This window comes from Mugil cephalus, chromosome 18 (assembly GCF_022458985.1).
Source record: "Mugil cephalus isolate CIBA_MC_2020 chromosome 18, CIBA_Mcephalus_1.1, whole genome shotgun sequence".
NCBI lineage: Eukaryota > Metazoa > Chordata > Actinopteri > Mugiliformes > Mugilidae > Mugil > Mugil cephalus.
Window position 1 is genome coordinate 20,939,747 of NC_061787.1, and position 26,556 is coordinate 20,966,302.

Genomic DNA, 26,556 nt, shown 5'->3' on the forward strand with positions numbered 1-26,556 from the left:
TCCATTTCAGGTTCGCTTTTATAACGTCACACAGATCCTTCTATATCCATTCTGTGTGCTAATTGTCTTGAAACCTTCCTCCTCCTGTCTCCTGAAGACTGTGGTGGTGGCCAGGAGGAATGGCCCTGCGGGAAGCCCTGCCCTCGCTCTTGTTCAGATCTCCATGGCGACACAGAGTGCTTGGACTCCCCCGGGTGCACCCGGACCTGCGGTTGTCCCGGTGACATGGTGCTGCAGGATGGGGTGTGTGTGGCCAGGGAGGAGTGTCGCTGCAAATACCACAACGGCTCTGTTACGGGTGCGTTTTCTTTTTATGTGACAATATTTAATGGAAAGTTAAAGACAAACAGTGCTGGACTAAGACAATATATAGAATTGTGTCTTACTTTTGTCATAGTGCCATTTATTGTGTTAATCTTTTGTTTTGTCTCTTTGCACAGGTGGTCTGGGTTCAAGTAATGCATCATGGGAATGGCCTGGAGGATCTGACTGGCAGTTCGTAAATCCTGGAGACAACATTATCAGTGACTGCAAAAACTGGTACAGCCAAGCTGAATATCCCTACCACATTTGAGTCTAATCCTGTCAGTAATAAAATAATGCAATAATTTAATACACTTTAATGTACACACACTAAACATTCTGAATCTTCTTACTTTCATTTCTTTGTGTGCTTTGTTTTTCACTTTACCTCAGTTCATGCGAGGCTGGCGTTCTGCAGTGTCACTCTGTTCCTGGCTGCCATGTCGACGGTGGCTGGAGCCAGTGGGGGTCCTGGACCGAGTGCACCCTTCCTTGCGGGGGAGGAGTCAAGTTCAGGAGACGTCTGTGTGATAATCCGTCTCCTCAGAGTGGTGGGAGGGGCTGCCTGGGTGTCGCTGAGCAGCAGAAAGACTGCAACACACACCTGTGCACAGGTAGCCGTGTCCGCTCAAGCCAAAGGACTTGACTTTTTAGACGTGGGGGGGTGGTGCAGTTGCAGTTGGTCGGTCATAGTTGTGAATAGAGTGAGTTGCCCACGAACCAAAGGGTTAGGGGTTCCCTCAACAACTGAGAAAATCAGTAAAACAGTGACGCATAAACAAAGATGAAACTGCTATGTTCTTCCTTAAATTTATGGATAGTTATGAAGTTTTATGTGGAACTATAAATATAAATAGAAAGGTTAAAGTATGTTTAACATCAGACATACTGCATTATTTTCATTTTATTTAATTTCTTTCTAATAATAATATCTATCTCTATATCTTTCTCCTTTCCTTATAATCTTCAATCATCTTACATTTCAGGGCTTTTTTGAAAATTGACATAGACATAACATAAGTTAAGTTATAGTCCATTCCATAAATTCACACAAGAACTGAAACACATCTATATTTTACATTTGTTCTTGCTTCACATATTTCAAGAATATTAAATTATATCTTCCCTCTCTTAGTTCTCAAGTATTGAACACCATCAGGGAGAATTTTATTATGCACTATTTCATTAGGATAGATGTTTAAGAGATTTCACTGCTGCAGTCGTCACGTGTCTTTGTGCCTGTGTCTCCAGACTCGGTGGGCCCGTGGCTTCCCTGGTCTCAGTGGTCCGTGTGTTCGGTCAGCTGTGGTGGAGGGCAGCAGTCGCGCTCTCGTGTCTGCAGCTCCCCCCCCTGCAGCGGCCTCAGTCGCCAGAGCAAAACTTGCAACACCCACGTCTGCCTGGGTGAGCCCTTGTTTCCTCTTTACTCTGAGTATCTGCATGGCGTCAGAGTTGTACTGACGGGAAGATCCGTCGGTGTGCTGACATTTTGTTTCTGTGCAGAGGTGGGCTGCCCTCCCGGCAGGTTGTACAGGGAGTGTGAACGAGGTGAAGGCTGTCCCTTCAGCTGCGCTCAGGTCAGTGGCAGGGAGGGCTGCTACTCTGATGGCTGTGAGGAAGGTTGCCACTGCCCCCCGCGCACCTACCAGCACCACGACGTCTGCATAACGGTGGGTCCTGAGCAACTTAAACCTTCTGATGAATCTGTGCGCATCAAAATAGTGTGAAATAAACGTAGGAGTGAGTGCGACTTTGGGCTTTTCCGATCATGCGTTTCAGGAGTGCCCGTGTCCGGTGGATAAAGAGTTCCTGGCCTCCCTGCAGGGTGTCTCCATCACACCAGTCTCATCTCTGTTCTTCCATAACATCTCAGAAGGGATGGAGCTCCAGTCTGGGGATACATTTGTCCACGACTGCAGCACCTGGTGAGCAGAGAGTCATGGGAAAGCTTCCTCATGGTTTCTTAATAGGGAACCCAGATGTACTGTAGGATTTTAAAATGAAAAAAAAGAAAATAAAAATACCTCCCTGTTATATCTTAAGAGGTATAAATATTCAGTTTGTCTATCAAATCAAAAACATCAGCACTACTGTGGAACTGCGTGTGCTCTGCTTCCCTTCTTTATAACCAATTATAATAATTAAACTCCCCAGATCACTAGCACTGTCAGCTCAGCTCTCCCTTCTGTTTCCTATAGTGGCTGTGAGCATGGCAGGTGGAACTGTTCCTTGGAGCACTGCCCGATCGATGGCGGCCTGTCACCGTGGGGTCCCTGGAGCCCCTGCTCGCTCTCCTGTGGGGGCCTTGGATTGAAGACTCGCTCCAGGGGCTGCACGCAACCCGCCCCGGCCCATGGAGGGAGAGACTGCCAGGGGCCTCGCCAGGAAACAACCTACTGCCAGGCCCCTGACTGTCCAGGTAGAGGGAGGAGGGTTGTTTGTGTCCAGTTGGTGCTGTCACTGATAGAAACATTGTCTTTGGACTGCGATGAGTACGACATTTTATTTAAAACTTAAGATAAGACTATTGTGTTTCTGTCTTTTACAGCCATTTTAAAATATCCAAAAATATAGTATAGTATATATAGTGCAAACTACCACAGAACTGATTACGTATTAAGTAAGTATATTATTTTCTTTTTTGACAGTTGTTATTGCTCCAACAGAAGAACCAGTGACACCAGGTGAAATACCAGTTTTCATTTGAACATTTAAATAATTTGATGCGAGGACGTTTATTGGTAGACTGGATGTGAGGGAAATAGGTTGAGGCATGAGAGGCAGAATGATTGAGAATGTGCAAATGGATGATGATCCTCAGTCACAGAAGAACCCCAGGAGTCAGTCTTAGGGTGGGGGCGCATCTCAGGAAGCTTCAAGCTCCTTGTCCACCTGGTTCCTGTAATGAATGATGGAACAGGAAGAAAGAAAAAGGGTGGAGAGGATGGAGAGGGATGAGAGCTGAGATGAACAGAGATGGTTTAATACACATTTATACGTAACAGCAGGAAATTACCACTTATAAGAATGTTTTATTAACTCACACAAGATTATTAAATGTAAACATTCTCCTAATTTACTCATTTTTCTTTGCACTGAAACAAATGAAAAAAGTGTGGAGTTGCCGTTACCTAAAGACTATTATTCATCTATTGTGTTACTGGACTGGCCTGCTTGAGATCAAGTTGGGCTGAATGTGGCCCCCAAACTAAAACGAGTTTGACTCCTGCTCTAGATGAAGACTCTGGCTTCTCTCCGTGGTCAGCGTGGAGTCCCTGCACCAAAACCTGCACCGATGCTCTCAGCCCAGCCATGAAGTCCCGCCATCGCCAGTGCATCCAGCCTCCCTGCTCCGGAAGCTCCTACCAGGAGAAGGCCTGCAACTTGCCCCAGTGCCCGGGTACAAACACCACTGACATATGTCTTTTACTTCTGAAACCAATTGATGCCAAATCTGTCCTGCAAATCAGCATGTAAGAGGACCTTCTTAAAATCTTAAGCAGCAACAAGTCAGTAGTAAAGTCACAGGAGTCAGTGGGAGCCTTGAGTTTCTGCACTCAGAAGCAGAAAACTTCAGATTTAAATGCAGCAGAAGAACCATTATCAGCGTATTAAATAACTACACACAGCAGGGTACCACTAAATTCAAGCTATTGCACAAATACTGCAAAATTTGTAATAATGGAAGCTGCCACTCTGCTGACTCAGGAAACGCAACAAAAGGCGAACTCTTCCTGATATTAGAGTCTGTGCGATGAAGAGCACAAAGCCTCAAAACTGCCGACCTGGATTCATCAGCACTCAATATCTTTCGCTTCTATTGGCACTCTGTGTGACTTGACTTGTGATTTTCACAATGGTTATCTCATGAAACAGATGAAATAGATTTTGGGGAGAGTGGAGGAACGCTGTGGTTCTCAGCAGCTTTTTAAGGTTTAAAGTTTTAATTTTAGTAAGAATAAAGAAGTGAAAAGACTGCTGCTGTGGGGGTATTGATTAAGTAAAATGCGTGTGTGTAGGTGTATTCACTGACCCTCATTTGAAGGAAACTAATTTAAATGATCTAGGCTGAGTACAGGCAACAATTAATGTTAACTATTAAGGAGATGTGTAAACAGATATACAACGGCTACAATGGTATTTAAGTCTTTTGCAACGTTCCCTCCTTTGCAGATGACGTATGTGTAGGGGACGACTGTGCACGCAGGAACTGTTCGTGGACAGAGTGGGGGGAGTGGGGCTCCTGTTCACGGTCCTGCGGAGTGGGCCAGCAGCAGAGGATCAGAGCCTTCCTCAGACCCGGAATCAACGGCTCGTGGTGTGAAGGCATCCTTGGAGGGAACCTGGAGCATCGCTTCTGTAACATCAAGCCCTGCAGAGGTCAGACAACTAGTGTGTGGTCTGTGTTTCTTATGGCACATACTGCCTTGAGCAAATAAACTGACTGAGGGAGTCTTCCAGCCTCAAGGCCTGGTGTAATCTAATAAAGATAAAAATAATATTCCCGTCAGATTTTTCTTTTTCCTTTTAACCTTTAACGTTCCGCTGGGTGGTATATGGGACAGCAGTAGTTTTTTGAACCAATCAGAGCTCTGTACACGGGTTGGGTTTGAGTAAATCTCAACATTTAATTTAGTTTGAGTATGTCCTAAATAGGCATTTTTTTGCAAAAAGTTTGGAATGAAAAGATGATAAAACAGGTTAAGTAAAGGTTGGTCAATAATTCGATCATACGTGTGTGTGTGTGTGTGTGTGTGTGTGTGTGTGTGTGTGTGTGGATGTGGATGGTGTAGTGGATGGGAGCTGGTCCCGCTGGAGTCCCTGGTCTCGCTGTGATAAGCGCTGCGGTGGCGGCCGCTCCATACGAACCCGCTCCTGTTCCAGCCCTCCGCCCAAAAACGGCGGGAAGAAGTGTGAAGGAGAGAAGAACCAGGTCAAGCCTTGCAACACCAAACCCTGCGGTGAGACTCACCCAACACGTACACACACGCACACACACTTGATGCTGGTATCGCTGTGACCTCAGGGTTGGTTCACCCTCCGCATGGATGAGTGCTCATTAACTCAGAAAAGGGTTGTTTTCCGAGGCCAGTCTTTGTATTCAAAAAAGGCAGCAGAGCCTGTGATCAGCATTCTTGATGAGGCGTGTTGTGTGGAGAAAGTGCCTGTGGCATTATGAGAAAATTTATGACCTTCTGTTCGTGCATTGTCAGAGGAGAAAGGGTGCCCGCCGGGCCAGGAGTTCGTGCTGTGTGCCAACCAGTGTCCACAGCGGTGCTCAGACCTCCAGCAGGGCATAGAGTGCCAGGGGAACGCTGAATGTCAGCCGGGCTGTCGCTGCCCTGAAGGTATTGAATCTGTTATCATTTTATTAAAAGACATGCCTCTTTATTTGTGTATTTGCATATCTGAACACTTCTCTTCTAAAGGTCCTGTGTCTTGACAAGGTTTAAATTCTGACTTTGGGTGAGGCCTGTATCATTTGGACAGATTTAATTAGAATTCTAAGGCATACCATTTCTATGTTTTGTTTGTGCTCCTTTGTCCAGAAACTGTTTTCTCACTTTATTCTTCTGACGTGCACACCTTCTTTTCATCAAACTCATTTTCAGTCACAGCCTGCAGACTATTTTAGCAATGAAAACTGGAGACCGGATTTAGCGGCTGGCTTGCGAACGCAGTCTGTCAATTAGCAGCTCAAGGTGTTTGGAGTCGAGAGAAACCTGTAATTAAAATTGAGATAATAACTGGCTTAATTTGCTCAGATCTGAAAATGAAAAAACTTTTTGCTTAACAGTTTAACATATAACCCTAACTCCAATGTGCAGATACCGGCAGATGTAATTTAAGTGAGAAAACATTTTTTATGCATTGCATTCATTAATGTAACATCTGGTTTAAATAACTTTTGTGCGTGTGTGTGTGTGTGTGTGATCAGGTCAGTTGCAGCAGGACGGGTCATGTGTGCAGCTGTGGCAGTGTGACTGCGTGGACTCGCTGGGGCAGGTTTGGGCGGCCGGTAGTTGGCATCAGGTGGACTGTAACAACTGCAGCTGCTCTGACGGACAGCTCCTCTGCACCAATGACAGCTGCCAGGCCACCTGCGTCTGGAGTTCCTGGTCCAGCTGGGCGCCATGTAGCGTTTCCTGTGGGCCGGGTCAGAGGACCAGATACAGGTGATGAAGTCAAACTCAGAAATATTCTCATTAGAATAGCCATATTCATACATGTCTATTACCATATTGTCAAATACAGCATGATTCTTGAATATAAAAGACTAGGACTCATGACGATTAATCCATCGTCATGATTGATCTGATTACAAACTTTAACACAATTAACCCATCTGCAGCACAAAATAAACTCCTCTGGCAATGCGTTTTGGACAGTTTAACAGTCTAGAGTTACCGAGAAACAAATGAACTAAGCTGGAACAGACGACTGGCATGAAGTACTATACACACTTGCCAGGCTGACTTTTTATCTCTACCTATATTTGAGGTGTTGCTGTAGTAGAGAAGTACATCACAAAAATATTAACTTTAGTGGTATTGTTACTTCAGCTACTTAACTTTGTCAGACACTCATTGCATCTCCCTGTCTTGTCTTTGTACCAAAATCTCTTGCTCCGCTTCATTGAAAATCACATGAGATGACAGAGCCCAGCTGTTCTCATGAGCTTTTGGATTAGAGGCAACCAGTATTGGTTAAGCTAGTTGAACTTGTGCCCTTTAAGCTCCTGGAGGACAGAGGTGTATAAATCGAAGACGTGATCGTGAATAGAATAAAAATTAAAGTTAAAAGGCTTGGACTGGATGGGGGAAAAGACTGTGAATTTTGTGTTGCAGTATTGTAAGTAGACAGCTGTTTGGTTAATCAAGTCCATGTTTGACGAGTGTAAATGAGACCTAGTTTCCTCGTTGTCTGGATGGAGTGAACATATCTGAAATGAAACTCCCTCACAAATCTGAAAGTTGGGTTTAAAACGTAGAAGTGGAAGTTGGTTTCAACACATGAAATACTGTGTAAATGTTTCAGGCACTGCTTGCCCCAGTTCTTCAGTGGATTTAGTGGATCTGTCTTCTGCCTCTTGTCTAGATTGACTGTGAAGTTAAAACCAGGGCTTTGTGTTGTCAAGACTGTCTTTTGCAGGGCTCCCGATTCTAGACGACAGTTCATTTTGACTACCGTTTTATATTTGAAGCATTTTTTTTTTTTTTTTGCGCAGCATTGTGGCCATATGGCTATAAAATGTTGGGATCGATTTAATTACGGGTGTACTCCCTCATGGGGTCCAGTTAACTGCAGAATAAAAAAAAGCTGACAGTTTCTTCGTGTTTGGTGCCAGGTCTCTTATCCCGGAGACTGAAGGGGCAGAGTGCCAGTTTGAGGAAGTCCAGCATAAATCCTGCAACCCAGGACCCTGCCCACCTCTGTGTATCCACGACAACCAGGAGCTCGGTGTGGGAGACACCTGGCTACAGGGAGAATGCAAACAATGGTGAGATAAATGATGATAAATATGCAGCTGATACAGACTTTGCACTGGAAGCAGGAGATTCCACTCTCTACTTTGTTTTGTGTCTAAGCACATGCACCCCAGAGGGAGACTACTGCCAAGACATAGACTGCAGAGGTAGGTCACTGTATCTGTTTTAAGTGTACACGTGGTTGGCCTAAATATAACAAATAACTACTACGATTTGTTTCTGGTGTTTAATAAATGTCCCTGCTAAAGATGCGCGGTGTTTGTTCTCCAGTGGATGGCGGCTGGACACCGTGGTCAGTGTGGTCTGACTGCTCAGTGACCTGTGGTCAGGGCACGCATGTTCGAACTCGCGCCTGTATCAACCCCCCACCACGCAACAATGGGTCTCACTGCAGCGGGCCAGAGAAAGAAACCCAGGCGTGCCAAACCCCTCACTGTCTGGGTTTGTATAGTCTTAAAAATGTTGATCATAAATCAGTTTAAAGTCCTGAAACCCTACTTCCTGACATATGTTTATAATGTGTACTGCATAATGCATGAACTGTTTAATCAGATGAAACATAAGTACTATGAGTGTAAATGTAGTTATTGACCCACCCCCCAGATGACCTTTGCCCCTGGTCGCCATGGTCCCCATGCTCCCAGACCTGTGGGGCGGGGTCTGTGTCCCGACGAAGGGCGTGTGTTTGCGAGGAGGGAGGAGACGCGGCGTGTCCCCCTGAGATCGAGGCGAAGAGGAACAGTGAGGAGACTCAGCTGTGTTACAAACAACCGTGTCCAGGTACTGAGAGGTGGTCAGCTGGATTAACTGGAGCCAAAACCAGTCTAATAGCTACAATCAGTGTGTGTGCCATGTAACACACGCTGATCAGACACCACATAGTGAACACTGACAGAAGGAGTAAATAACATTGACAATCTTGTGACAATACACAAGAGACATGTAGCACTCAGCTAGACCAGACTAGACCCCCACCCAATAGCAATGACACTCCTTGATGACAGTAGCCATCCCCAGCAGGATACAGCCTGACACACAATTTTTAGGAACAACTCAAAAAACATGAAGAACAGCACAAGGTGTTGACATGGCCTCCAGATTCACTAAATCATAGGTCTTCAACAGGGGGTCCATGGAGGTATTGCGGGGGGGATATTGATTAGATATTTTTATTTTATTTTTTTAATTTTCTCCCACAAGTTTAAATTTCTTTAAGTACACATTAACATGAATCCAACATATTTAATATAAGGATAAATGGACGTTCTTTCTCTCTTAGTCAGCACTTCACTCATTCAGCAATACAAGAGCTGCGTCAACAGCGCACCATTACACACGGAGCACCACACTAGACCTGTCAATCTAAGCCTCCTGTACACAGTAAGACCCGCCCCATATCGCGACTGAGCCAATCACGAGGCCCATATTACACACTGACTCTGTCAGGTTCCGAGAGCCTATTCAGCCCCCAGGTAAAATCCCAGGGGCATGTTGCAATATTAGCAGATGAGAAGCTAACAGTGCAGCTCGCTCCTACTACTGAGGCCAAAATGGATCTCTATGTCACTTGAAGGAAAAAATAGAGACAAAAAAAAAAGAATATTCAATTCTGTATTATTTTAATACCTTAATATTGAATTCAGAACAATAATACTAATAATGTATAGTTATAAATGGCACTAGGCTGAGTTTAATATAGACCACATATAGTAGGCAGGGGGTCGCTACTCAGTCTCACCATCAGTTTGGGGGCCTTGACCTGAAAAACGTTGAAGACCCCTGCACTAGACCCTAAACTGATCAAGTGTCTGTGGGATGGTCCACAGAGGCCCCTCCCTGCAGCCCATAGGACCCAAAGACCCCCATTAACATTCTGTTGACAGACACCACAGGACACTCTCAGAAGACCCATGTCCATCCTCTGATGTCACAACTCGGAGGCACAAGGGAGACCTACACAATATTTGGCTGGATTAGTGTAAATTATTCTGACCTTGTCTTGACTTGATATTTATACCCGGATAAGACAAAGTCTGTACGGATCACTTCTTCTTTGTACGCTTACATATTTAATTAAATATTTCCTCATCAAGGAATGTTTGAAAATGTACTCAGTAAATCATTTATATGCACAGCAAATGAGCATATTCAATCAAAGCAAATTCTATCGAGATCTTGTTATTTACTCCAAGGCCGGCTGAATATTCTGGCGGCCTGGGCTGCATGCTTGGATTGAATTCTGCTTCCATTGTTATTGCCCCTTTTACATGAGCTACAGATCATACATTTATTAAAGATACTGATAAAATAAATAAATAAATCAGTTCTACAAGTCCCTAAATCCAAAATGATTAACGCTGTGATTGATTTGATGTCAGCTGCACTTAGCGTCTCATCTTCATGGTTGCTAATTGGATTTGTTATTAGCTGTATTTAGTTTATGATGCCAGTAAGACAGATTTATATTGATTGTAAAAAGGCAGAGCTCAGTGTCGGGTGTACAAATGGATTCATTACACATTGTTTGCTCAAGGAAAAGATTCACCGGGGCTAGCTAAGCAACGACTACATCACTTAAGCTCAAGAGCGAAGTGAAGCACCAACTAATTTAAATGTTTAAACCCAGGTACAGCACAGGATTGGACTGTGTGTTTGTTTGTTTTTTAATGTCTCAGGCTGCCCCATGTCAGCGTGGAGTGTTTGGTCCCAGTGCTCCTGTGAGTCCCAGAGGCAGCAGCGCTATCGTGTAGCTCTCTCCTCGGCCGTTAGGGGGCAACAGTGCACTCCTGTAGAAACGCAGAGCAGGCCGTGCAGTCTGAGTCAGTGTGATGGTGAGTTAACTAACTCAGTAGACAGTTCGTTGCACTGCCTGAGGTGCACTTGCATTTTGATAAACCTGTAGAAAATAATGTTTTCTCTTTGCATGGACTGGGTCAGGTTATTCTTAACATATTATTTGTATACAGTAATGTGTCCTTCTGTGCATGTTGATGCTACCCTGTAACCAAATGCCTTTCAACTTTTTGTAGAGTGTGAATCTCCATTTGTGTACTCGCCATGTGGTGCTCCCTGTGAGAAGCAGTGTGCTCTTCAGGGCCGTGAAGACCTGTGCTTAGGTGTCCGAGAGTGCACACCTGGCTGTTACTGTCCACAGGTGAATTCTAATAGATTTTCTCTTTAATTTAGTTCAAAGTTCAGGGTTGTGGTTGTTGTAATATGAACACTGTTTGTTTTAAAATGAATTTTGAGTACACGTGTTGTAGGTGAGAGCTTTTAAAATATATTCTGTCTGCCATACAAATTCTGCTCCTTGTCCAAATCAGAGTGATCACAAACTCCATATTTGCAAGGATCAGGCTGACAGTAGCAAGAGACGAATGTTTTTGAAACACAAACTCATCTCATCTTCTACTAGCGCTTATCCTCAATAGTCTTGAAACACAAACTGCATAAGAAAATAGTCGAGTATGTCAGACGCATCAGAGCTGTATTTATCTGAAGCTAAAGTATAAATATACATATATTTGGAGTGTAAAATACTCTGTGCTACATATTGTTATTAATGCATCACTTTAATATCAGTTGTGATGCTTTTACAATGTTGTTTGCCCCATATGTGTGTCTCCTCCTGCTGTGTTTTATTACAGAAACCTGGACATTTTGTGACGGACTGATGACACATCTATAGAGGATGGGGAGGGGACGTTAATAACAGAACAGACAGAAGCTAGTTTAAAACAATGGATTATATTTATATTTATGTTGAGTGTCAGTCGTTATAGCTGCAGCATTCTGCATGTTTTTATCCTCTCCAAATGGACCAGTTCTCTGCCAGTTCTTCCTTTTTATGAATTGTGTGTCTTCTCCCTCCAGGGTCTGCTGCAGCAGAATGGTAGCTGTGTTCCTCCTGAGCAATGTGGCTGCGTCCATCTGCAAGACCAAGCTTCGGGACAACCCCCCACACCTGTCACCGTCCCTCAGGGGGCCACAGTCACCATAGGCTGCAGTACCTGGTGAGTCCCCGGCTGATGAGAACAAATGTTTCCTGTGTTGCAACACGCTAACCAGACAAAGATTTTAAACAACACCTGCATGGTATTAATAGTGGCTGTGCTAAAACACCTTCTAAATATAGCATAGGTGAAATTTAAAGGAGTTTGCCATCACTACTACTGTACCCCGACTAGGCATAACATTATGACCACCTTCTTAATATTGTGCTGGTTTCCCTTGTGCCTCGAAACAACAATGTTGTTATTGGGGTCCTTTGGGTTTAGGGGAGGAGTCCCTGTGGATCATCCTGCAAATCAGTGATATAGTGAATCTCGTTACTAAGGCATGGTATCCAGTCAGACAAAGGCAGAACATTGAATTGTCATGAGATGTTCAGTATTTACTTCTCCTGTCGGTGGTTTTGAAGTTGTAGCTGATTGTTACATTTGCCTCTGTGCTGCATGTTAATATTTTATTGTTATCAGTTTTTCCCTCAGTCTTTCTGTTTGTCTTGGATCTCTGTCTCTGTTATTATCATTTATTTGTTGACTCTTCTGCTCTCCAGCCTTTGCCATGATGGAACTTTGCAGTGTGACATGAGAGAATGTGAAGGTAGGAAAGCCGCATAATGTGAGTAATGAAAAGATCCTCTTCTTGAATAACTCCTCCGTCTCGTGTCTCCCTTTTGTTCTCCTAGTCATTCTCAGCGAGTGGTCACAGTGGACTCCCTGTTCTCCTTGTGTCCCATCGTCCTCCCTGCAGCCCAGTTCTTCACTGTCGGCTGCTATCAATGGGACCAGCATGGTGTCATTCCAGAGGCGGTTCCGGGCCTGTTTAGACCTGGACTCTGGTCTCCCTGTCACTCGAGAGGAGGAGAGCCAATGTCCAGGACCATTGGCAGAAGAGAGGCTCTGTCCAGATGTCAACATCTGCAGAGGTGAAAAGATACTCGCTCCAGAAAAGCAGTTAGTTCTGCAGGTTTCTTTTCTTGTCAAGCTCCAGTTCCTCCTTTTATTCTACAGCAAGGAATAGTATTGAATAAAATGACTTTTCACCAGATTTCTTCCAGCAGCTAGACACTTTGTTGCCATCAAAACGTTGTATGCAGAAAACTGAGAGAGTTTTGACAGACAGGGTAAATGAATTAAAGACTGGGTCAGAGGGTGATGACATTACTCCAGCATGTATTTGTTCAAGCTGTAGAGTAGAGAGGTAAACCTGAAGTCGTTTTATATGGACACTGTATATCGTGTCCTTCTGCAACAAAGGATGACTCAGTTCTAAGTATTTAGTGCTTGTTTGCACCCAGTCCAATTAATAATTGACTTCAAGAGACAGTGAAGATGGAAAACAGAGATTTAAAAGGATGGGTTTTATGTCCATGTGTCCGTGGGGACACATGAGGTTGATTGGATTTGGTTTTGCATTTGTGTAGAGAATGAATTCTGAACTCCCTCTGTTTTATTTCTCTGGCCTTTTGCGTTCACTCTGAATGATAGGGAAGGCGTCGATATAAGCATGATGCCCAATGGACCGTATATTTGATTTACCTCTCAAATAACTGGAGTCTTGCACTTCATCATAGTAAATTCAGATATCTGAAAATTTCTCAGTAAAAATAAACAAAGAATTTTTTACAATCTGAAACCTCTCTTACATATATGTACATTTGACACATCATTAGCAAAAGTCCAAACACAAACACTTTTGTTATTGTAGGTGATGATGAATATTGCACCAATTACAGCTATTAGAGCACTCAATGCGATAATTACAGTCATTATAATTAGGGTGAGGACGGAGGTGGTGGCAATAATCACTTGTCCCTTCTAGATCTGTGCAACTGGAGTGGTTGGAGTGCATGGACAACATGCGCCGAGCCGTGCAGTGGTGGAGTCAGGCAGCGCTACAGACGGCCCCTGGCCTCTCCTGCTGGACTCCACTGTAGGAGCCAACAGACGCAGAGCCAGAGCTGCAACACAGGCCTCTGCCCAGGTACAGTTACACTTCAATTAATGTCACCTAAAAATTCAGCTTATTTTCACTGCCAAGGAATTTATGATCAAGAAGAAGACTAAGCTTACCATCTACAAACAAAAAGTGTTTCTTCTACTATTTTAGCTGTAAAAAGAAATGTCTACAACCTTCAGGTTTGTAATATTTTTGTGTTTAAATTAAAATGTGCAAAATGTCATCAACAACAGTCAGTTTACATGAACAATCTCATCTAAGGACCTGTTGCAAACTGAAGCATGGTGGTGGCAGCATCATGCTATGGGATGCCAAAGTCTTCCTGCAATCAGGGACATAAAAGTCTTGACCACCTCTTGCACATCTGTGGTATTCACCTCAGTTGTGTCATGATCACTGACCTGCAAAACTGAAAACTGAAGTTCTGAAACTTTCAGAACTGCAACTACAGTTTTCCTTCATGTTTGAGCTTACTAAATGTTCACCACTGTCTCTGGTGGTATATACATGAAATTGAAGTTGCAGTGATCTTTGTCATTTTTTAACGTTTCCTAGGTGAGCGCTGTGAGGATAGGGGCCGGGCGTACCACGAGAGCTGTGCCAACCAGTGTCCTCGCAGTTGCACTGACTTATGGGAGCATGTTCAGTGTCTCCAAGGATCCTGCCACTCAGGTAAATATTAATACTACTTTGTTCTTAATAAAAGAACCATACATGCGCCTCTTCTTTTTCCTCTGACCATCTTCTTATTTTCTCAGGTTGCCGTTGTCCTGAGGGGCAGCTGCTGCAGGACGGCCACTGTGTGCCAGTGGCTGAGTGTCGCTGTGGTATCCCATCCGGAAACGGGACACTGGAATTCCTTCCGAAACAGGAGCTCACCGTTGACTGTAACACCTGGTGAGAGCCGCTTTGAATTTTATTCATGGATCAGAAAGGTCAAAGTTATAATTGTGTGAGCTCATAGAAAATACATGCGTCTGTGATATCAGTAAAGGACGTGTCACATTTGGAGCAGGCGTTCAGACCTTCTAGTCTGTTTAGGCATGTTATATTTGTCTAGAGTTCAGATACTTCACATTTCCTCTTAACTTTTGTCCCTGCAGTGTGTGTGAGAATGGCACTCTGGACTGCACCGAGCTTCCATGCCCAGTTTACGAGCCCTGGAGCCCGTGGAGCTCCTGCTCAGCTTCATGTGGGCACGGCCAGAGAACCAGGACACGCCACTGCCAGGACACAGAGGGCGGTCCTTCCTGCGCTCAAACCACGCAGACAGAAAGCTGTGATCTGCCATCTTGTCCAGGTCTGAGATGGAAGAAATATCCATGTCCCAAAATGTCTCATGTGCGGTTAACGAATCTGATCACTTTCTTTGCTCTTTCCTCTCCGTCTTTCTCATAGCGGATTGTTTGCTGAGTGACTGGTCCACCTGGAGTGAGTGTAGCGCCACATGTGGTGGCGGGTTGTTGATGCGGAACAAGACAGTCCTTCAAGAGCCTGAGCCTGGTGGAGCAGCCTGTGTTGGACCACTTGAGCAGCACACTGTCTGTAACACCAACAGCTGCCTGCCCGGTAACACAAACGCACACAAAAGAAGCTGTAAATTTAGCTTATTTATGCGTTATATTGCCTCTGAACAGTGCAGTCAGTTAGAGTTAAAGGACATTCAAACTTCCTCCTCCCTGGCTCAGCAAGTAAGAGAGAGCTGCAGTGGTCAAGTGTGCTAGAGGGTGAATTATTAATTAATTATTTTCCATTTGTTTCCTGGTGGTTACATTCGAATGCACAAGGTGCCCAGACCTCAGCACAGAGCCGTAGGAAGCTGCCATATTTATTTACTGCAAAATGACACCTTTCAGTCCACTGTGGCCTCTCTGCGCTGCCCCTCGGATCTAACACTCTTCTCATTGTTACTGGCCCGAGGCTGTCTCAAAAGCTGCAAAATAAGACAAAAAATAAGAAAATAAAGATAGAAGACCAGTTCTCAGATAAATACTCCACCCCTAGTGACGAGTCAGATGGATTATTTGTGAACGCCTCTATAGATTTCCCTAGGAAATGTGTATCTTTCAAAGTGGTTGACAAGCAGATTATAAAAAACGAGAAAAATGTGCAGTCTGAGGCACAAACTGTGCAGAATAGACGCATGCATCTGTCTGTCTAATGATCTATTTACGTGACACGCATGATGTTGTTGATTTACGTGTATTGCAGAGTGTCCCGGCGGTCAGGTTTTCAGAGACTGTTCCGGTTCCTGTCCATATAGCTGTGAGGACCTGTGGCCACACACTCAGTGTGTAGCTGGACCCTGCACGCCTGGGTGCACATGTCCCCCTGGACAGGTTGACATATCTTTGCTACTACCATATTATTACTATAATGCTATATATAATGCTATAGCATTATATAATGCTACTATATTTTTAATCTATATATCTTACCCATTAAATATCTCAGATATTTTATACAATTTATGCTATATTTTGTAAATCTGTCTATCTAGCTATTAACACTCTCGTTGTATCCTTCATAGGTGTTGTTTGAAGGCTTCTGTGTGTATCATGCTGACTGTCCCTGTTCACCGCTCTCTTTGCCGACGGATTACCAAAGCTTGAACGTCAGCGCTGAGGACACGGGAGCTCTTCTTCCACCAGGAACGTCCATTCAACACCTCTGCAACACATGGTAGTAATCTACACTTGGTTCCATCCATTCATTCACCGATTTAACCTCCTCCAGAGTCGTGTTGCTAGCAGTTAAACCTGTGGTACGTGCGGACGGACGTGGCCCGCTTTTTTTTTCTGCTCTAAATGAAAGATCAGATAGTCTGAAATATATGGCCCATGAACCTCAGGGGGACTTAAATGCCAGACTCACCAGTAGTGCTTAGTATCAAGGAGGCAACAATGATAATGATATCGGCTTTTATTAAGACAGTTAGACTGAGGTGCCCTAAATGTTTTTTTCATCATTAGTGCTAATGTTTAGTTCCTGTTAATGTAGGTATTTACCTTTGCTTTAAAAACAAAGACTGGACACTGTCAGATTAACGTCCCTGCCTACTTATTGTTTCACGGGGAAAGTTGGTCTGGAGTCTCTTCTTTGGGAACTGACTATACTCCAGAAAAGATCTGCTCGACTAATCAAATTGTATGGCTGTCGTATTTCATTCAGAGGTATTTTTTGGTTTTCCATAATGAAATCTAAATGGAGTGTTACCAGACTCATTTTCTCATAAGAAGTGAATATTAACAGTGTTCAAATGTCTTCCCAGGCCCCCAAACTCTATTATAGAAAATAAAATGCATGTCGACACGAAACAGGTGGCAATATTACTTATCATTTTTAGATAGTCTGGGTTATGGTGAGATCATTCCCTCTGCATTTGTATTTGTCTTATAGGCTTGTACTTGCAGTACGTTAAGTAACACCTTAGATTTATTTTTTAATGGAAGGAATTTTAAACAGCATATTTCGATTTGTGTCTGTGCTGGATTCAGGTCATTTTGTTTGAAATTTTGGTGCAGTATGTGACACACACACAGGGTATTGGTTTTTTTTTTTTATGTTTTTTGAACATAATATTCGATCCCAGTAACAATCTTAATTCATACACGGTGTATGGCTTAAAAAATACCTAAATAATACCTAATAACACCTAAACTAGTCATTTGTTGGGCGGTTAAGTGCCACCTATGTAACCAGCAACTAAACGTACTATGTTAGTTTTAAGTTTTACTGATTCAAAACCTTAGACCTTTAAATACAGGACAGAACACGTTGATCATGGGAAGAAGAAATTAGAAATGAGATCATCGACATGGACAGCCTCACTATACCGTATATAACTGCTTTTTCCACTTGTTTCATTTTCTCCAGTGTTTGCCAGGCTGGAGTGTTCAACTGTTCGTCAGAGGTCTGCGATGGTGAGTGATGCCCTGTCACAGCTGCATTTCTTTCTCTTCTGGCAATGAAAGCAGCCTGAGCAGTAATCATTGGTTGAACTGTCAGGGTTGTGATAGATCCGTCAACCAATCTATAGTTAGGAGCAGCTGCAGCAACAGTTGGCTCAAATAACTGACTGACAGTCACATCAATCACAACCTACTGAGGACATTACTGGCTTTTTGTTTTATAAACATTCAGTACCATCTGCTTTTTTCCACTTAATTACTTCAACACAAGTGCACTACAATTTAAAAATCCAGATTCCTACACCCGTCATATTTAGGGCCCATGCGACTCCATCTTTGAATAGTGGGCATAGCACGAACAACCACGCTATTTTATTTGACTGCTAATTGCAACACAAATAATAACTATGAACAATTCATTTGTTTTTGTCAAAGTTTTGCGGCTTCTGTTTAAATATTTGCAGAAGTTAAGGGCCTCAAGATAAACAGGTGGAAATAATTCCCCGCACAACTAACATTAAATTATTGCAGAAGAAAACTGACACGAGGAGAGGGCGTCACTAGAAGAGCACTACCGCACCTCCAGCATGGATTGGTGGAAAGCATTTAGAAACAATGTAAACAATTTTGTCAATCATGCAAAATGATTATGAACAGCACTGAATGACATGTAGGCGCGGTATGCATGCACAAGAAGTTGAGACATTATCATACACCATCCGGCACTGGAAAGCCGCTTAAATATGGTGTCCACCTCTATTCATGCTTACTAGAACACAGCTACCTTGAAACAATAGTTTATTTCTGTCTCACTGCTCCATCTCTTCATTCACCCGCACCTTATCTTTATGCAAACCTGCAGTGGACTGTCAGTGGTCCGGCTGGTCCCCGTGGAGTCCGTGCTCAGCCAGCTGTGGGTCAGGTCAACGGAGCTCCACCAGGTTTGTCCTGCAGCCGAGCCGGTACAGCGGCGCCCTGTGTGAAGGCCTCAACCACCGCACCACAACCTGCATTACACCCGACTGTGGTGAGTGAGAGGAGGGAGACGGCGTTTACTAATGATCACTTTAATCCTGCTCCTTCAAATACTCTCATTTACTGTGCTCATCGCCCTTTGCCCCCCCACCGATTCATCAACGTTGAACGGTTTCCACTTTTTTCCGATTTCCACTCCCCACTCTACCATCTCCCTGTCACATCTTCCCTCCTCCTTCTCCTCCTCCTCCTCCCATACAGTTTGCCCTGACGGGGAGCAGTGGAAAAGAAGTCTGTCAGAGGAGGCCCCGCTGTGCGAGAGAAGCTGCCAGGACATTTACTCCTCCTCCGCTGTCAACTGCAGCCGCTCGGCCGAGGGCTGTGTCTGTCGAGAGGGGCTTTACCGAAACCAGGAGGGCGCGTGTGTCATCCCCGCCCTCTGCCCCTGCCGTGACCAGGGCGTCCTGCGGGAGGTATGCCGACGCTCCAGCTTACACCCAAAGTCAGGAGACATCTGCCGTCCAGAGGACTTGGCAGCTTGTCCTCATTGTACTTGCCGCGTTGCGGGGTTTACGTTCCATCCCATTCACTCCCATTGTGTTATTTACTCATAAAGAAGGGCCTATTAGCAGATGAGTGACAAGCCCCGCGGACCACGTTACACCACAATACCTCTCCGTCCCTCAGCCTCATCAATTATGTAGGAGTAGCTGTAGAAAGGCGGTACTCTGACCGCAACTAGGCAAGCCTGCCAAAAATTATTTATGAAGGAGGGGGTATTATAGGATTATAAGAATTAATCATACTCTGACAAGAGGTCAGCTCCCCTCTTCTTGATTTTACTTCTTCCTTTTCTTCTTTCATTATCTTTTTGTCCTTATTTACCTCACTCAAATCACTCATCCTCTAAATCTGTCTTCTCTTCATCCCTATTCCCCTTTTGTCTTTCATCCTCTCCCTCCAACCCTGCTTCTCATTCATGCTTTCTTTCTGTGTCTTTGTTTCTGCCTGTCTAGTCTTTGTCTCTTTCCCTTTTTGCCAGCTGTTGATGATTAATATCCATATAAAGACCCTCTATGTTTTTTTTTAATCAACCACCACATGGCCATTATACAAATAGCTCACTGTGCACTGTAAAAGCAATTCATAATGAACTGCCTCATTATGATGCCTATATTCTAACCTGATATGCAGCGCAGTCAGATGGACTTTCTGAAGAAAAAGAGCTTGAGATTTTACCAGCTTGCATGCAGTGCACTGGCCAGTTAAAGCATCACCGTAGTTAAAAAATAAAAACTCTGCGTAATGAATATAAATGCTGTGTGTGTGTGTGTGTGTGTGTGTGGTTGAGCCAGGCAGGATCGGAGTGGGAGGAGGGCTGTCTGTCATGCAGCTGTGTGAACGGGAAGAAGCTGTGCCAGCTGAGGTGCCCATCCCTGGACTGTGATGAGGTGAGACACATGCACTGGAGTCAGCGTCAGTCTGATGATGTACATGTACAGTTTAAACCCCCTTTTTCTAAAGATCTAAACCGCAGAATCACTGGGAGTAATGAGTGGTAATGACAGAATCCTCCATCACCAAACGTATCATCTCACATTGTTATAGTGATATGCTGTGATGCTATTTATTTGTAAGGGCACAATTTATGAATTGGAATACACAGTGGGGATGTGCAGCTTGTGTTTGGTGAAAAGAAATGTTTTACTGTATCAGGACAAAAGCTGTGAAAATCTTACCTTGAAGTTGTCTTGCTTTCATCATTGCTATTGTGGCTTAATACACCCAGTGATATTAGTGGGACCACTACCTCAGTAGGAGTGACAACTATAACAACTAACAGCTGTCAAACACGTTCACTGTTAGTGTCGCACCACCTTGTAGTTGACATGTGTCAATTACTCCTCAAACATCCGTTTTTTGGCCATAATATTGTTGTGGTGAAGTCCCTGATTACATGTTTATGAGGTTGTTTAAGACAGAATCACAGTGATCAGACCTACATTCAGACAGATATGGACTACCTGGACATAGTACGGTCCAAAGCCCTTACATCATAATTTCCTGTAGGTGCTGAGAAAGATGTGTAGCTAAAGTCTGCATTTGTAGTTCTAGAGTTAAACTGGATCTCCTGCAGATGTGTTTTGCACCCTCTGCATAAAACAACACAGATAAGGTGAGATGAAGGTTCACGTACGAAGACACGACTTGGTCTCCAAGACAAACACATGATTCCATCCAACCTCTGCTGCTGACCCGCGGTGGTGCAGCACACACGCGGAGTCTCTGGTGGTCACAAACATCTCAATTACTCCGAGCGAGGGAGAAAATTCTCAGCTCCCTCAAGAACATGTGGGATGTTCTCTGCAAGGCGGTGGCTGAAATAGATCAATACCTGAGTGTCCGATCCTCCCACAAGAATGCACTTTTTCTTCTTCCTCCTCCTGCACAACACTGCCTCCTTGTTTTCTCACAGCTGAAATTTGCAGTCCCTTTTAATAAGATTACGGATCAAAACTCATCTTCTTTGACATACCCTCTAATAGGTTTTCCCAGCAGTGTTTTGCATATGGTTTAGGTTATTGTACTGTCAGTCAGGAGGAGTTTATAGGTACCAGAAGTTGTTATTGCTGGTGATGGGCACTTGACAGAAAAGAATGGCCGCCTGTGTGTTGCAGACAATACCCAGAGAGTCACAGAGATGAGTTAACACCTGGGCGTCAATTATTCATGTGCCCTCCACAAGTGGTGGAGATAAAAAAGAGACTCCGCTTTGTGACTGCTGAAATGTGTTTTTGTAGCCCTTCAAAAGAGTGGACCTTCTCATTCTGTGTGAATGCAGATCCCATCGTCTTTCCATGACTGTATCAAAACAATCACTGTTTGTGGCATCTAACTGATGCTGCCACCACGTCACTTTAGAACTCTGGGTGCAACAGGGGGTCTGCGACCCCTAGGGGGTCTTTGGTTGATTAGACGTTTTTTATACATTTTTATTTTCCCCCACAAATTTAAATTTCTTTAAATACACATTAACATAAATCCAGTATATTTTAGTTAAGGGATAAAGGAAAGCTTAATGTTGAATGCACAATGATAATAATAATGTATAGTAATGTATATTTATAAACAGCACTAAGTCCCTACTTAATCTCTGCATCAGTTTGAGGTCCTTGGCCTGAAAAATGTTGAAGACCTTCTGCTTTAGAAAAATGAATCATTTTGCAAGTCTGCATCCAGCAGTCTTTCTGCTATGTTTTACTCCTGGGTCGTACCAAATTTAAAATTATGCCGCCTGTCCCAGAGACTTCTGATAGCTACGGCTCTCCATGGTGTTATGAGTTGTAAATAACTTGCAACTGCAACTTAAATAAGTGAGATAAAGATGCCGACGGGGGGGAGGCAAGTCAGAAATCATGTTGGGACGAGGTTTGAGCTCACTGTGTACAAGAAAGTGGGCGAGTTAAATATGTGAAGGAAAGAAATGAAATGAAGGGGAAATAGGTAAAGGACATTTATCACTGCAGTATGTAATGATCCATCGGTCTCACGGTAGTGCGTATACTTGGATGTTGCTCAAGGCATCTCAAGCCGATGTGAACCTTGTGACCTTACGGGCTCCAAAACTGCTTTTTAAACACTGGTGTGCGGCTCCTTCTAAAATGTCTCCGACGAGGATGGGATTCGAACCCACGCGTGCAGAGCACAATGGATTAGCAGTCCATCGCCTTAACCACTCGGCCACCTCGTCACATATCTGTCCCCATCCTCTCCACTGATTCCACGTATCAGTACACATAGCACAGCTGTTATTACGTTGTGCTTTCCTTGTCTGATTTGTCAGTCAGTGTGGACTACAGGCAGACCCTGTTAAACCTACTAACCTACTTGAATGCACAGCATAGGACACTGAATCCTGTTGGACAGTACAATGCAATGTTCAGGATGTTTGCTTGATTAAACGCCTACATTTCTTTGCTTTTAACTTTTAAAAATGCAAACCTCAATCCTCAAAGCTGCTCTTTTAACAGTAACACGTTAACAACTTTTGTTATTATGTGGATTTGTTTCTCATCCTTTTCCTCCTCAGTATTTTTGTATTTTGTTCTGGTCTTCTGCTCTGATCATTTACTTTCTGTTCATAAACCAGACACACACATCTTTCACATTCCATCTTTTACACTCCTTTTTTTAGCATCCCTGTATTAACCTGCACAATACGTAAGACAGATGTTTTTCCTGTAGTCTGTGTAGGCTTTGTGTCCGTCTAATCAGCCGTTTTGTTGTTTCTTTTAGTTTTCTAATGCCAAATAAAATAGTGAAGTTTTTGAGATGTGGGCTTCACCATGTTTATCTGAATATTTCTTCCCAGTAAGGCTTGATCCTGAAAGAAAATGACTAAATTTGTTATTTAAGAAGATGCTAATTTTATTTTATTTTATTTCAGTCTTAGTATATAAATATATTTTTATGTCATGAAATTGGAGCCAGCGAACACAATGTTTGGGACATTTTATTTGATTAGCAAGCATTTCTTTGTCCTGTGCTTTGCGTTGTGTTTTCATTAGTTGTGTATATTCTCTGTACCCTAAGTTTCATCTCCCTCAAGGAATAGAAAATTTTAATTTTTGACCACGTCCTTTAGAGATACACTATTTCTCACCATGGTGATGTGGTTTGGGGGGCGGGGGAAAAGTCTCATCCATGACAGAGTTAAGGTGGATTTATATCTTTAGCACACTGTCACTGTATAAAGGCCAGGGTAAAAATAAATTCTGCTGACATCCAGAACCTAAAGGAGATAGCACAGCGAGCTCCCACGGTGCACTCGGTCTCCTCGCTGTTCCCCCTCTGGTGTACAGGGGCCCTTACGGCAGTGCACTCTGGAGGGGCTCGGTATTGTGTAACCAGTTCTGCTCGCATCCTCAAGTCCCTCGCCTCCCCTGCCTGCTCCAAGCCATGCCTCAGTGAAAGTGCTCCTTATCCTGGTCAATATGAAGAAGGTCATTTAATGCGCTCGGTTCCCTCACCTGAGATTTGACTCCTGTCAGGCTACTCTGTTATTTATTAGTCTGCTACAGTTAGGCGCATTGCTTGTTTAAAACTGGAATCTCTTGGCATGCCTCTGCTGCTCTGCTGGGAGCCCCTCTTCAGTATCGAAGCCTCTGTTGGTTATCAGGTGATAAAAGCTTTCAGGATGTTTTCCCCTCAAACACTAGCTCCTCTTATTTTTTATTTATTTATTTATTTTTTGATAGCAGACACATTAATCTCTGGCTCTGGTTTCCATTTCGCAGCCGTTAGACAACATAGATCTGACTAGCATTTACTTTAAGTCTGAGTCCTCTTTTCTTTTAAACAAGCACAACTCCACACTTCACTCTGCTTCTGTCCCCGAGTGCATTCGCCACATTCAACTTAAAGGCCTCAAAGTGATTCTCTCCGTGACCCGTCACCCTTTAAGTGAGTGGCGGCCTCCGTCCCTGAGGAGAGGCCGGCGGCAGTGCAGAGTGGGAGGAGAAGTCGTCAGGGTGCAGCTGTGTGTGCAGATGGGCGAAGTTTCCGGGGGTGCGCTGAGGGTGGCGTTCGTAGGGGCGCTGCCGCAGCCAGCTGTCGGTACCGTGCGTCTGCGTGTGACTGTGCATGCTAGCAGCAGCTATTCTCAGACAGGGACATCACGGGGACACCCTGCGTCTCTCTGGTTTGTTCTGGATCTTTCTTCCGCAGCAGCTTTACTCCTGTCTGCCTGCGTCCTGTGTGTCCCCTACGTCACAGTCTCTCTCTCCCCGTCCCGTGCTATTTTTGGTCCTCATGTCTCACTTTTTGGCTCTTCTTTCTCGGTTCCTTTTTCTCACCCGTTTGCTGGTCTCTCGCTCTCGTCACTCGCTCACAGCAGCCCTCTCCTGTTTTGAGAAATAGCTGTGACACAGGTACATGTAGTCGTCCCTCATTATTCTCTCCTCTGTTCTATACTCCTGGATCCCTGTGATCCACTGTATCCCGCTTGAATGAAAACCAGCAGGGCTCTCAGCGATAAAGATTTGGATAATCTGATTTTAAAAAGTTGATGCTGCGTATTTAATTTTTGACTTTGGTTGTGCAAATGTTTGACCTACTGTGTAGGTGTAGACCTGTGTAGACCTTAACTCAAGGTCAGTTTGCTAGGTGTCTCAGTAACTTTCCACTATTCACTGTCCTTCCTACTGTATACCTATTTTTTGCCATGCACCAGTCTGTTTTTAAGAAAGATTTTGTAATGTGTTTCTTAGGGGGAGGTCAAGGTGGAGGAACCAGGCAGCTGCTGTCCGGTCTGCAGAAAACAGTTTCCAGGTTAGTAAAGCATGCAGAAAACAGAGAATAACATCTCAAAATTCACCAACCAGCACAGCCTCTTTGTTAAGATATCTCAATTATATTTGCGGTGCAGAAAACCGAAAATCATTATGTTCCTCACGGCCGTCCCAGCCCATTATTCGCTCCCATCTCTAAACTCTCTGCGGAAGCCGAGGAGTAATGCTCCTCATCTGTGGTAATGCAAAACAAATGGAACAATTGGAAACACTACTTATTGTGAAGTGAGCGGTCCTCAGTCACGGTTCATTTGATCCCGTCTCTTTACTTCCAAAGCAAGTGGCTCTGAACGTTCCATAGTTAATTTTATATAGAGCCGCTGTGCCCAATTAGTGAGAGATTACATTACTTTAATCTCGCTCCCAGTGGTGGAAATGTCACATGCTGCGAGGGGCAAGCCAATGTCACTGTGCTCTCTGCAAGGTGCTCTCTGAGTCTGTCTTCTTCCCTCATCTTTATTCAAATACAAAACACATGCTTTCAAATTCTCTTTGCCCGCGGTTTCTAATAATCTCTTCAACCTCATTTTGCCTCCTTTTCCCTCCCCCGTCCTCTGCGTTTCCACGCAGGGGAGCCGGTTCCAGAGTGCCGCCGCTTTGTGCAGGTCCGGAACATCACCAAGGGAGACTGTCGGCTTGACAACGTGGAGGTCAGCTTCTGCAGGGGACGCTGCCTCTCCAGGACTGATGTCATCCTGGAGGTACTGAGAGCAGACACGAGCACACACACACACAGACACACACAGGAGAGAACATATTACTCTCCAAACACCATAAGGCAATATTGAGTATTGACTCCAACTCCGACCAGACCAATATGACAACAGTAAAAATCAATACGAGCAGCGATGTTGACTGAACTCAGCCACAACTGATTAAAAAGGCTGTTGGTCGTAATTGTTTGCAAATTGCCCACCACGGCACAGTTAATTGTTTTTAATCATACACTGTCATGTCGGACCCTACAGTTTGTAATTTATTCACTATTCATTAAACCAGAGAACGTCTTCCAGGCATAGATTTGCAACATGTGGATAAAAAGTGCCAACAAAGAAAAAAACAAAGCAACAAGCCATTACTGAGAAAAATGCTCACAATAAGCAAGAAAATAATCAGGATTATAGCTTTAGCTCTCGCTGTGTGCAGAACAAATTGCTCATCTGTTCTGCTCCCGAAGCGTGGCCCTGGACCTGCTTTTTATTTTTTTAAAAACAAAATTAAGCTGAATACTTGGCTCTGTGCAGCTAATCATCTGCAGTGTGCCGCTACTTATAGAGAAACCCTGCAGCTAACTCTCTGAAAGAGGAAAACTAAATTGATCATTTACCTCTTCTCATCTGTGGTTACAGCTAAATATACATTTCAAATAGTTGACGGCAGGTGAATAAAAATGTATCATTAGGTGAGTGAGTCACTAATGATTTAAATATGAATATTCATAATGTGAGTCTTGTGCAGTGTTCACGTGCAGACCCCATCACCGATTCCTCCTCATTGTCTACACCCTCTTTTCTGCGTTCCTGTGTGTGTTTTATTTTCTACATCGTTGTAAGACAGCGAGCT

General features: G+C 43.9%; 1 protein-coding gene and 1 non-coding gene across 2 annotated transcripts in view; one reads left to right on the forward strand and one right to left on the reverse strand.

The window, feature by feature from the left end:
* sspo (SCO-spondin) overlaps window positions 1-26,556 on the forward strand; it is a 75,801-nt gene that overhangs the window by 43,664 nt on the left and 5,581 nt on the right. Inside the window, exons 82-116 of the mRNA XM_047568885.1 lie at window positions 98-298; window positions 441-540; window positions 697-917; window positions 1,555-1,707; window positions 1,807-1,973; window positions 2,083-2,228; window positions 2,502-2,722; window positions 2,952-2,987; window positions 3,539-3,703; window positions 4,477-4,683; window positions 5,097-5,264; window positions 5,517-5,651; window positions 6,242-6,479; window positions 7,652-7,804; window positions 7,893-7,939; window positions 8,064-8,234; window positions 8,397-8,573; window positions 10,469-10,624; window positions 10,823-10,947; window positions 11,667-11,806; window positions 12,352-12,398; window positions 12,484-12,723; window positions 13,620-13,781; window positions 14,313-14,429; window positions 14,516-14,654; window positions 14,861-15,057; window positions 15,156-15,326; window positions 15,969-16,096; window positions 16,288-16,439; window positions 17,634-17,680; window positions 18,531-18,695; window positions 18,905-19,116; window positions 19,999-20,094; window positions 24,913-24,973; window positions 25,564-25,694. Coding sequence (XP_047424841.1) covers window positions 98-298; window positions 441-540; window positions 697-917; window positions 1,555-1,707; window positions 1,807-1,973; window positions 2,083-2,228; window positions 2,502-2,722; window positions 2,952-2,987; window positions 3,539-3,703; window positions 4,477-4,683; window positions 5,097-5,264; window positions 5,517-5,651; window positions 6,242-6,479; window positions 7,652-7,804; window positions 7,893-7,939; window positions 8,064-8,234; window positions 8,397-8,573; window positions 10,469-10,624; window positions 10,823-10,947; window positions 11,667-11,806; window positions 12,352-12,398; window positions 12,484-12,723; window positions 13,620-13,781; window positions 14,313-14,429; window positions 14,516-14,654; window positions 14,861-15,057; window positions 15,156-15,326; window positions 15,969-16,096; window positions 16,288-16,439; window positions 17,634-17,680; window positions 18,531-18,695; window positions 18,905-19,116; window positions 19,999-20,094; window positions 24,913-24,973; window positions 25,564-25,694 — 5,192 coding nt within the window. The remainder of the gene's footprint in view (window positions 1-97; window positions 299-440; window positions 541-696; window positions 918-1,554; window positions 1,708-1,806; window positions 1,974-2,082; window positions 2,229-2,501; window positions 2,723-2,951; window positions 2,988-3,538; window positions 3,704-4,476; window positions 4,684-5,096; window positions 5,265-5,516; window positions 5,652-6,241; window positions 6,480-7,651; window positions 7,805-7,892; window positions 7,940-8,063; window positions 8,235-8,396; window positions 8,574-10,468; window positions 10,625-10,822; window positions 10,948-11,666; window positions 11,807-12,351; window positions 12,399-12,483; window positions 12,724-13,619; window positions 13,782-14,312; window positions 14,430-14,515; window positions 14,655-14,860; window positions 15,058-15,155; window positions 15,327-15,968; window positions 16,097-16,287; window positions 16,440-17,633; window positions 17,681-18,530; window positions 18,696-18,904; window positions 19,117-19,998; window positions 20,095-24,912; window positions 24,974-25,563; window positions 25,695-26,556) is intronic.
* On the reverse strand, window positions 22,313-22,394 carry trnas-gcu. Its single transcript has one exon. It is a non-coding gene; the product is annotated as a tRNA-Ser (tRNA).